The sequence below is a fragment of the Priapulus caudatus genome, unplaced genomic scaffold (genome assembly GCF_000485595.1).
Source record: "Priapulus caudatus unplaced genomic scaffold, Priapulus_caudatus-5.0.1 Scaffold113, whole genome shotgun sequence".
Lineage (NCBI taxonomy): Eukaryota > Metazoa > Priapulida > Priapulimorpha > Priapulimorphida > Priapulidae > Priapulus > Priapulus caudatus.
The window spans coordinates 394,312-410,366 of record NW_014577174.1 but is presented as its reverse complement, the minus strand read 5'-3'; the positions used below and the strand labels follow the sequence as shown (position 1 = coordinate 410,366).

At 46.1% G+C, this 16,055-nt stretch overlaps 1 protein-coding gene across 1 annotated transcript in view; it reads left to right on the top strand.

Moving 5' to 3' along the window:
* Nucleotides 1-16,055, top strand: part of LOC106805423 (meteorin-like protein) — a 29,474-nt gene that overhangs the window by 4,824 nt on the left and 8,595 nt on the right. Inside the window, exon 3 of the mRNA XM_014806999.1 lies at nucleotides 15,391-15,447. Within this exon, the coding sequence (XP_014662485.1) occupies nucleotides 15,391-15,447 (57 nt within the window). The remainder of the gene's footprint in view (nucleotides 1-15,390; nucleotides 15,448-16,055) is intronic.

Here is a 16,055-nt window from a genome sequence, read left to right as displayed (position 1 = left end):
GAGAGAGAGAGAGAGAGAGAGAGAGAGAGAGAGAGAGAGAGAGAGAGAGAATGGCAGCGAGAGAAAGAGAGAGGGAGAAAGAGTGTGTGTGTGTGATATAGAAAGAGAAAGATATATATAATATCTTCTATATGTAGCTATTAACTGCGCAACAGGAGGTCTGTGGAGACCTTGGCATGGCCCCGTGGGGAAGGTCCGGCTACGGGACGAGACCCGCTGGGGAGCGAAGAGAGAGAGAGAGAGAGAGAGAGAGAGAGAGAGAGAGAGAGCGTGAGTGGAAGTGAGTGGGCCGTCCGCTTTCCTGTGATGAATCGTAGGGCTACACAGTTAGAACTCAAGTTGTCAACATTATTGTAACGTGTGAAGCACGGGTGTGTTATGTTATAGGATTTATGGTGAACGTATCCGTGCAGACTCGTGTTTATGTCTCGATTGGAATTACAATGGTAAACAACTCTCGCGGTCTAATTGGGTAGCTTATTTAGATCTTACTGATTTAGATCCTTCAGTGCTCATTCCTCCTTGTTGCTGATGCTAGTGTCGTATTCATGTTAGTTTTAAGTTTTAACTATAGTTAATGTGATGGTCTAGCATATAAATTCCCAATAAATCATTACATATTTATGCAATGGCGTATAGTTTCTGCACTAGCATACGGTTTCCGCCCTGTACTTTGCGAGAACGTAGTATCAGTATGTTTCCTCCTACGCACAGCGTTCATCTCTCAGCGTTGCCTCATCGGCTTTGTTCCTTTCGCACCATGGTCGCGGCAGTAGTCTCTTAAAACAACATTTTGCCGAGACTGGTGTCTCTGCGTAGGGACGCTATCTGCGTGAGATCTTCTGCTGCTTCTGCCGAGAGAATTTTCCTAGTGCTTGATCTATCAGCGTTAGGCAAGAATTTAGGGCATCGCTTTATGGCGTAATCCGACGTGAAAGACGCGATGTCAGATTAACGTAAAGAGTTGTGGTTCACCTATTAGTATCCATGGAAACGTCAGCAGATGCTATTGTCCGAGCGGCTATCATGGGTGAAAAGGCATTCGGTCGGCATTGCTGCGCAAAATTTTTCCCACAAAAAGTTGCCGACTTTTCACATTCTTGGCAGCGTTTTCTGCGATAGCACTGCCGTCGACTCACCGTGTGATAGAGAGGATGATGGCACAAACAGACTCCCTGAAAGGGAACAAGTGTGCGTGAAGATTATCCATTTGTGAGCACGTGTTCTGTGCTCTGTGGAGATCCATCTGATATATATCTCTGAATATATTCTAATAATTCCGCCCCTGTCGTAAGAAACCAGTTATTATACCACATGAAATCGCTCGGATCGCTTACAGAATATTATGGCTCGCATAAATTTGAGGACGTTTAGTGTACTCATATACTTGCTTTCTGCTCCCATAATATCAGGTGGAAATAGGGAGTAAATGAGACATAATCAGACCTTTATGTGCTCCTGATAATATGTGGGTTATTTTTTACTCAATGTTACATTTTCATCAATAATCGCGACATTGAACCTAGGAAGAATTGAAACTGTTGTTGTAACGGCGTTAAGATAAATTCAATGATATATTCGAAAATGAATGGCTCGTGACATTCAGCGTGGCAAATTGAGTTTAATTGCGGTGTTTAACTTGTCAGTTCAATCGCGGTATAATAACAAGATCGGAATGCGTAACTAGGAATTCTGCTACTAAGATGGTAATATATATATTAGTTATTCGCTTGCCGGGCGGTTTCGCTTGAGTAAACGATGCCAAGGAAGGTTTTCATGCCATTGGGGCACGACGGTGAAAAAGGCAATCGGTGGACATTAACTGTTACCCTATACAGTAGGCTTCTGTCTGCTTTTGTCGCTTAGTAGTCACTTTGTGCTCTCTTACTTCTTCCATAATCGCGCTGACCTTCCCTCGCCACGCTGCCGACGTGTACGGCCCGCAACACAAACCCACCTTTGTGCTCGCTCGCGTCGGGATTCGGATTTCGGCGTATTCGGGCTGGCGCTGATGTCTATCGCCTAGTCTCCGTTGACGCTGTCCGCCCGTGTCGCCATTGTCGCGCGTCTGCCGATGCTTATCGCTCGACCGCTGATCAGGTGCATGTGCGTATGGACAGACAGACAGACATGCAGACATGCAGCGTAACTGCGTGTCAATAGAAGTTGCGCGCGCGTTGCAACCCCCGCGCATCGTATACACTCGCGCTCATATAGGGTCTAGACGCATCGTCTAGTCGCGTGCGGGGATCTCTCTCTCTCTCTCTCTCTCTCTCTCTCTCTCTCTCTCTCTCTCTCTCTCTCTCTCTCTCTGAGAGACGCCGCTGGATGAATGCCCGGAGATACTAATGTGAGAGTCCAAATGGAAGTTGTGCCTTGAAGGCGGCGTTGAACAGTAGCGGCCGGGAGATTGATTGATTGTTGCTCTCGCCAACTCTTTCGCTACGAGCTGCATCGCGAATGTGTTCGCGGCACGGCGAGCGAACATTTCGCGCCCGATACGTATAATACGCAAGACAGTTCCCGGGCTTGTTTTTTCGCGTAGGGCGGGCAGGTTTTTTTTCGTGCATTCTCATGGGTATCCGTGACACTGGCGTACTTGTCCCACGTGGGAGCATATCCATGGTGACGTAACCGATTAGTGTGCTCGTAGTAGTGGGCAGGGCGTGTCTAGTGCTACGCGGGCAGAACGCAAGCGCACAGACAGTCGCGGTCTTTGATTCATAGAATGCGCTGCAAGATATATATGTTACACGGTCTGAATGCGTTCGCAATCTTTTATTTGCTGAACGAGTTCTATGCAAGTTTATATTCTATGTATGATCGCTAGTTTGCTTTAGAAAAATCGCGCTTGGAAATGAGCAAAAACTGCTGGCCGTAAAACGCCCCGTATCAGAATTTCTCCCTTCATCCTTTACGTGAGTCATGGGTGCGCACGGAAAAGTGCCATGACCGTAAATTATCAACCCAATGTAACTCCAATAAGCCTTCTATGAGCTCCTTGGTATTACGTTACATTAAAAACACCATTGAAGAAATACATAACATAATGTCCGTTGAACTAGCATGAATTGCTTTCGTATATTTGTTAATCTTCCCCAGTATAATAGAAATTTTTGAAGTACGCCAAATAAATCTGGCTAACATATGCGCGAAATTTTTCTTTGGAAGTATTCTATAATTTTGCTCGTTCCCACAGACATGGGTAATGTGGTAAATGTCAAGAAACTGTGGTATATACAGCAAGTGATTAGGTAGGGATGAATCAGGGTGTCGTGTCTATCAAATCACCAGGAAGTTTTATTCTATAAAGCCCGGCGCACACGTGAGTATTGTACTCAAGTAAAATGACGCATGAGTCATTTTACTCACGTGTGCGGTGGATTTTCGTTGAGTAATTTGACGCATGCGTCATTTTTTACTCAATATCAAACGTGTTTGATAATTTTAGACTCATGCGTCATTTTACATAACGTGTGCGCGCGCGCTTAGTAAATTTACTCAACACTGGTACTCACAGCGCATGCGTTTAAATCATTGTGCGCCCAGTATTGGCTGCGCACAGTCACGTGATCTGCATTACCACTTATTCCTTGAGTAATTTTACTCACGTATGCGGCGAACGCGGAAAATTATTACGCGTTAGTATTTTGACTCATGCGTCATTTTACTTGAGTAAAATTACTCACGTGTGCGCCGGGCTTAACCAATGAAGCGTATGAACAATTTATCACTAGCAAATGCATGCATGTAGGCCTAAATTCGTTTTCTATATAAAACACGTCGTACATTCTTGAAGCATCTCGGCATTACTGAATTTCCCTTTACTCAACTTCGTCAACATTTTTAATACATGAGAGATGGTAACGGTGTGCAGATCAATGCGATGGCTTTTCCAGCAAAATGCTGCGTGGTGTCAATTGGTGTTAAGTCTGATCTTAATGGAATGGAATGTAAATGCACTTCCCAAATATCTTTATTCAATAGGTTTACATTCCAAAAGAGCTAATCATCCACAAGAATGACTACAATGAAATTTTACAATACAATTTTGACAATCAGGAAGCGCGAATAATATCGAAATCTATTCATTTTTAATCCCACGTAGACTGCTGTACGGTGACCCCCGAGGGTTACCCTACCCCCTTTATCCATAATGCTGGTACGGACGCACGATAAATACAATAAGTTGATCTCAAATCGTAGGTATAGCTGCGCTCTTGTGTGGTGTGTGAATACAACATATAGAACACGTGTAATCACTGTTACAATTTAATGATGTAAACTGTAGCCCTGCGGACTGCAAGACATCCAAGATGTCGGAAAATCCTAGCACATTTAGAATAATAACGAGTTCATTAAGTTTAAATAATGGCCGAGGCCTTCCTTGTTGCTAGTAACGACACACTGTTCAATAGCTAGACTAAATCAATGAATCTGTGCTTAAATCTATGTAAATGATGCACCAACTACCACTGCAGGTATCATGCGCGGCCAGTCAGTCGAGTGACGTATAGCGTGTGATTCGGTACGAGTGTTTACCGCTCTCTTACTGTTGCGCGTGCATGGACTTTCTTGAAACGAAGCTATTGTAAACGGCGCGTATGCGTATAATGTCGAAAACTCATTCTGCTGTTTCGTACAATGAGCAGACGTAATCGCTTCACGTTGCCGCAGGGCATCCATCGTGCCGACCGCGCAACCGTGACAGCGAACAGCAAAAGAAACGGCACATGTTTCCTTCCCCGTGCCTAGCCTCCCGGGTGATACTTTCCCGCCTTTACTACTCCCCACAACCCTATTTTCTCGTTGTGCGCTAGCGGGAACATCTTGCGGCGCTTGCTATGTGTGCGCGTGATCGACCCTCGCATCCTCTCTCGCCGATTCCCGCCAAGCGGTGTGAGTTACATCGTAATAGTGGAGGCTTGATCTCCGCGTTTGAACCTATGGGCCTCATCATAGGACATTTAGGAATCATAGGCGTTTTGAATATAAGTTACGGTTGTATGTGATAATTAACACATCTAATATTTCAATGATTAGCAGTAGTGGATAAAAATTATTCGGATATTAACATGCAGGCATGTGAATGCACTTTTGATAGAAAAAATCGATATAGGATAGGCATATGTCAAATACATTCGCTATTCGAAATGCCGCGAATTTCTCACTAAATCTCTATCATGTCTATCGGATACAAGCCCGTGTAGGATCGATGCTTGTAAGTACATCTAGCCAGCAGACTATGGGTGGGTGGAGATTGTACGTGGTGTTTGTCATAGCTTATCTCTAGTGTAGTCTTTCTGATCTGCGTGCAGTAGGGGCGGCCGCGGACATAGATACTGACCCGGTGTGTGTTTGCTTAGCAAGCTGACCGCTGTTGTCCGAAAGCCTTATATATATCTAGGTGCAAGTCCGTGTAGCATGGCTAATGGTTCTACTCCCAGCGATGTTGTTGTTACAGACTGCACTCGTTCTGGTGGACACCTACGCAAATAAATAGGGAACGGTGGACTCGGGGTCTGTTTCTAGCGTCGGACAACGGTTCAGACACACGTGGTGACCACTCGATTGTTCTACTCTACGATAATATTTGTCCCTTTCCTATCTATTTGTAATTGACCGGCCAATATTGGCGTGTGATTGGGAGACGCGGAATTCTTGTTGTGACTGAATAATTTAGACACTAGGTGGACATGCGCTAACTACGTCCGTAGTAGGCACAACGCGGGTTGTATTGCCCGACTAGTGTTTACGCTGCAAGGGTGGGAATTTTGGGAGTAAGCGGCGTCCAATTTTTCTTTGTTGCGGAGGAGACCAGCGTACTGAGAGCAGGGGAAGAATTACCTATTGAAACAAATAAAAAATTATCAACTGTCATGAAATGGGCGTTTTTCGTTCAGAATCAATTTTATTTTAATTAAATTTTAATTAAGTATTAGATGTCTTCTTTTTGCGTACTTATTAGGTCGGTTGGCATGACGCCGACATCTTGCCACGCATGATCGAACATGAGAAATGATTTCTTTCGCGGTGAAGTTAATGAAAGTCAGTCCCCTTTTGGTCGTTTGGCCTCACATGGAATTAAAGGGCATGCAGGAGAATGTAGCAAAAACACTATACATATACTCACGAAGTTCATTATGGAAACTGGACGATTGCTAAACAAAAAGTTAATGTACTAGTATGTAAACAGTTGCGAACAACTGCGTGCACTTATTAAATATAAAGTAATACCTACCGGCAATGTACATAATTCATAATCATTCATAATAAGTCATGCAAAATTCGTAATTAAAATAATTCCCTGACTGTGCCCGCGTAATGATCCGCCCCCCGTGACAAGCCTCCACACGTCAGTAGAATCTCCAACATCAAAATTATCAAGGATACAAAATAAATAAATTCGTAAAATACCCTAGATGTTGCGATGGGCTAGACCCGCTCGGTGGCGTAACTGGTCAATAGTCTACCATCTGGTGACACTTGCTAAATAGCTGCTATAATAGACTCATCTGACACCCCCACCGTCTTGATTACTGCAGTTAGAGCAAGATTGCATAAGAAGGATGGGTAAGCGTAAATGCGTCTGGGAATTTACAGCGAAACCGCCTGTGCGTCTGCTTTATCGCCCCAATAACATAAATGGCTCCCAGATGCAGTTGCGTCAGCGAGTTCACTCTCGGCTACTGTTTATCACTCATTAACCGTACATTACGTCTCGCGGGTGCCACTAGCTATTATTCAGACCTTGGACACTATTGCCAGCGAATCATGTAGAGCCGTATGCGGTCTTTGGTATTGCTCTGTGATCTATTGTCGCCCGCTTGGTGGATTAGCTAATTAGGCATGCGATCGGTGAAATGAGGCTACGGTAAGGGTCATCCAGGGCTCGCGGGACAGTGCGGCCAGTGGCCATCGGGTGTAATGAAGGGTGAGGGCCACTGTTCTGATTGCTGCTGCTGGTCGAGCAGGTTACCACAGGCAGTCCGATCGCGCGTGAGTCACACAGGTATTAGGAGAGCGTCGCTGCATCCGTGTTGTTGGTCTGTACACAGCGATGACGCAACGCGAACGGATTTCCTATTTGCCCACGTTGTGGGAAAATCTGGATTTACGTTAGACTGACCCCGTACGACGTTGAGACTCAACGCGACGGCAGCCAGTGGCCGTTTGGAATCAGTCTAGTTTTAGGTGGGGGAATATATTATTAATTTGTGTAGTATATTTATTATTATTTTTATTAGTATTAGTATTAGTATTTAGTATTATTATTTTCTACTGAACGTTAGGTGACAAGTTTTACGTTCGGTTTTATACGACGGGTTTACGCGCGATGCTGAGTACTTATACAATGAAAAATCGCTGTTTCCTGATGTATTTAGTAGTGGCTGTAATGGGATACGCTAATAGCAACCTGGGCAACAAAAATTTCTAATTATCTCCGGTGGCTGTCCCGTGTAAACATACTAAACAACGCACCATATTATTGACCACCAATACGCTCGGCGTACAACACCTATCATTACACGCTGACCCTTAGCATTGAGCATTTATTATAGCTGTAAGATTACGTTTCTTATCATCGGTGACCTGCTTGCCTTCAGTACAACGGGGGTTAACGAGCAGCTTATAAAACTGGTTTGAAGAGCTGCGCGCATATCTCTGCCATTTCATGCTGTATTAGTTTAGCGTTGTCGAGAGATGCGACTCGTCCGGATTTCAGGGGAAGAATTTGCACCTTGTTCTGTAGTCTCTACGCGAACGCGCACCCCCGCGTACAGGTTCCATTATCAAACACGAGTTATGCATGCGATATTTTGAAGATTTAAAATTCCGTCGGCTGTTTTTTCGATTTTAGATTTCGACATGAAAAAGGTGTGTAAAGCACACGCCCGGCAACTCTCGGAATTGCCGAAAGGCGTGATTTGTGTGCACGGCGAAACATTGACGAAACGTTCCTATAGCCCTTTCTACGCGTATGACCGTCTTTAGTGCATTATCACCTGCTTAGCACTATTATCACCTGCAATTATTATCTGCAGACTCCGGGTTATAACGATAAGCTTAGGATAAGATACGATTACATTAATTAGGATAAGGGTTAGGGTTAAGAATAGTTAGATTATAGGGCTGGGGTTAGGTTTAGAGGTATAGGGATAGAAACTAATGATTTTTGTACTGGCGTCTAAGAATTTAATTCAGCTGGTTATTTCACAACAGGCGTGAGGCGGTATATATTTTCACTGACATGGGAGGGGTGTCGCTCTGATATGACAAAAACGTGAGAGTTGCGAGGTATGAAAACCCATGTTTCAGACTAGCCACCCCACAGCAAGTGAACTGAATCTATGAAGTATGCGGAGTCGGGAAAGAGCTGGGGGTCCCGAGATTAGAATCTACTGGCCACTGCAGCAGATGGGGTCGTTGTCGTATCAGGTACTACAGATATGTACCCGAGGTAGTTATAGGTTGTTTAATAGTATTATGTTTATATTTTTAATGGGTATGGTTTTGGTTGTGTGTTTTAGGGTTAGGTACGACTTCTGTACGTACAAGCTCTGGCTACCTTTCGTGTTAGACATATATGTACTTCGGGGTAACTCAATCTGCTGGTACGTGTACGACAACGACCCCTTGAGCGGCACTGCACTACTACGCATGTTACCGCGTGTCGTGTGCGCTAAATGTTAGCGATGGATAAACAGTATGAGGGGATAGGCGAGGTGTTGTGGACTTTGGATAGGTGTACGTGCCAGCACTTTACATAGACACCTCAGATGCCTGTCGGCTCGGTGGCGGGTCGCTTCCGTTGACCATAGGCAGGTACAACACAAGGCTTCATAACAGTTACCCACCGGTTTTAGCCCGCACCTGTCAGTCGTGAAGGGTTTACAAATCGAATCACGCAAACTGCTGGACTATGCATGCTCTCTCTCTGGCTGCGCGCTCTCTCTCCTCTCTCTCTCTCCCTCTTTCTCGTAAGGGCTTCTCTCTTTCTCTCTTCTCGTTCTCTCTCTCTCTCCCTCGCCGTCCCCTCCTCGCTCCCCGCCCGCCCCCTCTCTCTCTCTGCTTGCTCTCTCTCTCTCCTCTCTCTCTCTCTCTCTCGTCTTTCGTTCGCTCCCCAGCGGGTCTCGTCCCGTAGCCGCGACTTCCCCACGGGGCCATGCCAAGGTCTCCACAGACCTCCTGTTGCGCAGTTAATAGCTACATGTAGAGGAGCTAACTAGATCCACTCGGCTTTGCTGTGGATCGGGCCTAAAATTGCCTATAGCTTCTTACTCCGCTGAGGTACATTATTGTGCCTAGCTCTACCCGTGTTTTATGCCGCCATTCGCTCCGCTACCACACATCAATTAAGAGTATAGCGCAACAAGCATAGCACAGCAAAAGCATAGTGCAACGGGAGTGGAAGTTTGCGAGCATTATCACACTTGTCTACGTGGAAACTAAGATTCACACACTAATAAACTGACTTAACAACTACCGTTCAAACACGGACAGGGGTAGTCCGAGATTCCTCTGACCAATGCCCACACCGACGATTTTGGTGGATTTGGTGTGGGTTAGGGTTACAGTTGCTAACCCACACCAAATCCACCAAAATCGTCGGTGTGGGCATTGGTCAAAGGAATCTCGGACTAGGACAGGGGGTGCAGTTATTGCGTTGTCGACTTGTCGCATGCAAAGTGATAATGATATCACAAGTTGTTTTCCCGCCGTCAATTCGCGTCCGCCCGCATAAGCGTCAGTCTTTGATGCGCATTTACGAAGAAACTTGCAAAATGTGCTTCGGGAGGGATTTGATATTCACGTTATCTGCATGCAGCCTTCGCGCGTGGTTGTGCTTCGTGTGTCTGCCCCTTAACATGATGCATGGACGCACTGTGTCCCCTGCACAAAAGCTGTCCTTCTTCAGACCCGTGATTGATCACCGGTAAATACGGAAACTTCTCACATGGCCGGGTTCCGTTTATTATTTCTTTCGTCACGGATATCTGCATAAGCAAATAAATGACGAATTTCGGCCCGGCTCGCGCTCCGTCCCGACGGGGATGCCCCGTAACTGCGCGTGCGCGTCGGATTACACACTCGCTGACTTCTTGGCTCGCTAATCTGTAGTTTGTTCCACTAGCGACGTCTGATTTGCGCCACTTTTGGCCCCATTTGGCTGCAAACCCCCTACTATTAGGTGCGATTTGTAGAGTGAGGCTCGCAGCATGAGAGGTGTGTTTGTTCGCTCGTGTTTGCACCTGTGTGCTCGCAGACTCGTTTGATGGATGGCAGACGCGTAGCGTTGTTGCTTTCAGATTCTTTTCCAGGGGCGCATCGTGAATAAGTTGCCAGCGTTGTCGACTGTTAAATTGCTAGTTGTGTCTCCTAAAGGCTCAGCCGGCCGGCGAGACCGCATGAAAAATCGGCTAGTGTGTCCAGTGTCCCGGTCGCAGTCACGGTCGATTTTCGAGCCGGCCGTATCAAACATGCTTGATAATTATTTGAGCCGGCCGGCTGCAATCGCTTAGTGTGCCCGTGTCTGTGATTGAGTCGGCCGATTGTACAATTCATCAGCCAATCAAATCACAATTATTTGTCACGTGATTTAAAATCAACCATTTACAGCTTTTTCCATCTTCGGCCATTTACAATCAAGTGACTATCAATCTAGGTGGCGCGAGATGAAGCGTGCTGAAAATCCACAGAGTCGCCCGGCTCAGCCGCGTAGTGTGTCCGCAGGCTATTAGTACCATTAGTACTAATACTAGCACTATTAGTACTATTACTACGGCCGGCGTGCGTTACTAGCGTGCTGTCTTTGTTGTGCACTGCACACACGCCTCTCCTACAGATTTACGCAGTAAAGAAACGGCCGGGGATAGAGTTTACTGTGTCTTAGCAAATAATAACCTAGCAATAACATTCGGGGAATGCACGTTATAATGCATTCTACTCTTCTGCTTGCAACTGAACGAACCACACCTGTGTGCATTTGAATACCCTTAACATATTCGCTATATATGAGGCATTCTTCTCGTTGGGAGAGAAGCGGTTGTAAGGCATTGAACACGAGCGCGTCCAATTTGCAACCATTATTGGGCCCCATGTTCTTTGTCACACTTGGACATCCACGTGTTGTGAGAGAATGCGGGCCGCAACACGGGCTGGCAGCCGGCTGCGATGTTTCTAAAGGAGACGATCCCGTTTCTCGTGTTTTTCTTTGCGCATCGGGATTGTTGCGACAAACGGTCAACACTCGCAGGAAATAGACCGAGAACAGAAATCGGCAACACGACAGTTGTGCTGCCCGCCGTCGCTGATTTGAACTGCGCATCCTTTCAGCGAGTAGAGAAAGCGCAGAATATTTGCTCTCGGACGAGTTGATGATTTAGACCGCCCTGGCCCCCCCCCCATGCACCACCCTCTTATACCCGACCCCACATGTCTCTCCTCGTCCAGTCGATTTTTCGTTCCTCGTCGTTCTCTTACTCCGTCTTTGTCTCTGCTGAGAGAATATTTTGATGATGGAAAAGCGTGTTGATTTTCAAAGTACGAAAGTGAAGTCTTGCATAATATAATGCTGTAGGCCTACTACTAACACTGTACTGCTTAGATTAACATTTCTTACAATTACTGCTGCACGCAGTGCAAAAAGCTAATAATGAATGTTGAGGTATGTGCATACAACAGCAGCAGCATGTTATGTCTAGAGATACATGCAATAACGTCTACTTCTAGGTCGCGTTGTACATTTATCGACGTTTGCAGAGTAGGCTACAACTTGAGAGGGTACGTGCGCTGTTCATGCATCGCGCTGGAAAAAAAATGAATAAAAAACAACCGCTTGCAGAAAAAATCTGCCGCTAATGTGTAGCTCACGCAACGTTCTAATTTGTTAATGGGTCTTTGAAAATTTCCGTACTTATCGCATACTAAAGAGCCGGCTATAAATGCAAACTAGGTGACTAACTCTCGTAGCCACCGCCACTCTACTGCTACTCCACTCACAGGCGGCGCCTTGAGTGCAATAACAATAGAACATTGTTTAGCGATTACGTTGAAATATTTATGTTGGCTTGTAGCGTACGGGCGGAAATTGTGATGAATAATAGCGTCGACATGGATAGGCTTATAGTACCTTTTTGTCAACCTCGATTACAATTGTAGTCATGCTCTGTAGACTCTCGGTGAATTAAATTTAAATTTCAAAATAGGGATCATTGCAAGGCAAGCAAATGAGGTGGGTTTTATTATGCGAGCCGTGTGATATATACCTAAAAGAAAGTTGAAAAAATCAAATCAGCAACATGCACGAGGTAACTACCAACTGCGTTCGGCGTCAGAATCTTGTGTGTTGCGATGATGTATGTATTAGGTCATGCACACGGACAGGCATGGGTACACAGGCAGGCGTGCATACACATACGCACTCACGCTCGCTCGCTCACACGCACACACACCCACACACGCACGCACGCACGCACACGCACACACACACACACATACACATACACACGCACACACACACATGCACGCATATTTATACGCGCGCGCCCACACTCACACATCAATACACGCGCAGGCATGCCTGCACGCACGTACGCGCACACACACGCACACATGCTGTGTTGATGTCCCCAGTCGCGACGCCGCTGACAGCTATAAGTGTGACAGAGGCGGGCGTGCTGGCGCGAGTCTTATTCATCAGTGTTGTCTGTGCATGCTCACGGCGGTGATGGTGATGCTAACCACTGCCGCCCCGCGTCTCCTTCTGCGCGTCCACTTTGACAAACTGCGTCTCCTCCCTTCTACATCCTGCCGCGCTGTCCGCTAGCAGGCGCAAGCGATTAATATCCGACGCCCATTTAAAAAAATAATAATCACGAACTGCGAGCGTGCCTCGCATGCACGCGGATTAGACGCAAAAAACGACAGCGCCCGTCATCGCGTCGCGAGAGTAAATAAGTAACTAAGTAAGTATAAGTAAGTATAAGTAAGTAATATTTATACCTTTAAGATTAATCTGAGATTAATATTACAGAATATTATAAGATTTGCATAATCCGCTTTTGATTGTGTACACGTTGGGGGATGCGGCCGAGTTGCGAGCAAGAACGACGACGGCTATTCGTGTTGTGTTTTAATTCGCGCGGCTGCTGATACCGGCGTTACAGAAGTCGCATATTAGATGACAAATTACCCTCTTCGGGGGCCAATTAATTGTAACACCACCCTGTCGGGTCACGACCGATCCGGCTGGCGGCTGCTTGCGCGATATTTCATCGTGCTAGTCATTCCAACTCATTAGGGGGCAATTCATTTGGCGCTGGCCGGGACACAAATAACCACCGGATGGCAGCGCGCTTGACAAAATTTAGACGGAGTACGATAAATGTGTCTTTAACCCGTTTTCGCTCGTTGCTGCAGGTGCTGTCGTCTGCGCCGCGGCGCCCCGTTGCTTCGCAGCGCCGCCATCTTGTCGGCTTGTTTTTACATGCGGCGATAGCGGAGCTCCGGCTTTGCGCGCGTCGCTGTGGGGGTTTCTCTAGTTGCCGGACTTCAAACCTCCTTGTTTATTGCTGGCTTGTTTACATACATCGCCGTGGAGGTCTCCTCGGTTGCCGGACCATGAGTATTTCACAACTATCGCTCTCGCCATCGTCTGAGAGGCTCTAAATGGATGGAGGGCGTGTTATGCTAAATGCAAATTTACATACGCTGATAGGTATTGCATAAACGAATTTACTTTATTTATGTCTGCCACCTGGTTAAATCCCTGCTCAAACTATTCTAACCGTGTCCTGTGTGTGTGTGTGTGTGTGTGTGTGTGTGTGTGTGTGCGTGCGTGCGTGCGTGCGTGCGTGCGTGCGTGCGTGCGTGCGTGCGTGTGTGTGTGCGTGGGTTGGTGGGTGTGCGCGTGCGTACGTGTGTGTGTGGGTGGGTGAGTGGGTATGCGCGTGCGTGCGTGCGTGCGCGTGCGTGCGTTCTTGTTCGCAGTCTGTCTCGGCGTAAATCAGACGAACTCACGGCTGGTTGCTACTGCCGCCTGTCCGACTGCACGCTATTGCTAAACGGTCCGAGATGGCACTTATACACTAGTGCGATTATGTCACGTTACTACTGACTGACCAGTGGTTTGCCCGCTCGCCATTCGTACCCTGCTGCGTGGATAGACCGTTGAGTGGTCGCTCACTCGGCATCTGTAACTGTTTGCACAAGCTCTGCAGAAGCAAGCGCTGCTGAGGACGCCGGTTAAAACTCTTTCAATCGCATAAGCTGCACAGTGTGTCTCCATTGAGTACATCCTGACCCCCTGCCGCCCAGGGCATGCTATTTCTCGCTCAACATTTGTCGCATATTAGTCCCAATTAATCAACATCGCAGTTGTATATAGCCATTTGAAAGCGAAAATTTGTAGTATATGTATGGTATAGTTTGAGGTGAGGTTGCATTAATTTACATATAATTATAAGGGTCATACATTCAAGATATTTAGGAATGAAGTCAGTGATTGTTTCCTACCAAAACATTTGTATAATATCACATGACTTAATAGTCGTAATAGTAATAGTTGTACTGATAGTGCTTAGTATTTGCCATTATCTTGCGATTGGTGATCACCGTGGGCGAGTGTTCTCATATAATCCACGCTTTATTCTCGTGCATAATGAATTCGGTTCCTCTGCGGAAGATGTAAGCCAGCATATATCTCTCCATCTCCCCGCATATGCATGAGGCATTTCTCTAGAGTGGAAAATGTATCGAGTGTGAAGATTCCTATCACGGGGCTGGGCGTGTGCGTATTCATCCACGCAGCATCCATCGTGGCTAGACACCTGTTGCTTCAGCAGGTTTTTACTTCGGGCGTGCATATCATTGCATCATTGGGTGTTCCTCCTCGTGTCTCGCCCATGCTTCGTGTGTGTTGACTTTACTCGCAGGCGTTTTTGCCCATTTCTCGCTCTAAGAAACCACCCGGAGTTGTTGTTTTTATTAAATGCAAGGTTTCGCCGGTTGCACTGAGTAGGCCTACCGGGTTCACTCGTGTTCGCGGATGCGTTGGTTAGAAACAGATCCCGTAATGAATAATCAGTAGATATCCTATCGTTGGAAAGCCTCCCCCCTTCCATAATTGTCGAGTTTAATACAGATAGGGTTCTTTGTGACCAATTATTCATTTGTATATTGTAGCGTGTTTTGTAACATTTAATAATATATATATCCCCGGTTACGGTGTATAATTACTAATCAGTTAATCACTGTTCAATATCAAATCAATGTGCAGTGCCTGTTGGAACTTGCCATCGTATCACCTTACTCATACGTTAATTAATGCGTGTAATGTGTACTGTAATATAACAGCGGTGTCTCATTCAATCTGTTCTTTTCTTGCAGCGTGTCGACCGTGTAATTCCACCGAATTGGTCGCGGCCTTCTGTAGGAGTGACTACGGTACGTACATATTATGTTTTACCGTCACATTTTATTACTGCCTTAGACAAACTCGGCGCAGTGCAAATACACACATTTTAATGTCACGGGGACTTCATGCGTGCAGTCTTTGCTAGTGTTGGCACTTGCCTGTCGACTAGCTTCCCTTTGCGGCTTAGGGCAAAGCATCCGTTTGGTACAAACGTGAGCATTATCGCAGACCATGTAAAAGTGGGCACGCTGTTGACTATACGATAAAATTTTACAAGGATAGATGTAGTCACTGCTAACACGCGTCCGACTCAAGGACTTGTGTCTGGGTAATAACTCTTGAGTGTTTGTCCGGTTGTCGGCTACCTTGTAATTTTCACGTGTTTGATAAATAATAAAACGCAAGCGAGTTCTATCGGACGCCGAAATCAGCTTTTCGTATATCAACTTTAATTCGACATGCCTATGACTCGAACACGTCCGTCGCAAACGCTCTTTTATTAACCTAAACGCTTGCGCAATTTTATATGTATTTTGCGTATTATAAATCGTAACATATTATGCCAGATGGCTGGAGATAAATGCGTTTAGTCCTTAGTCACGCCCGAAAGCCACTAATTCCTTTAACTTCAGTAGAC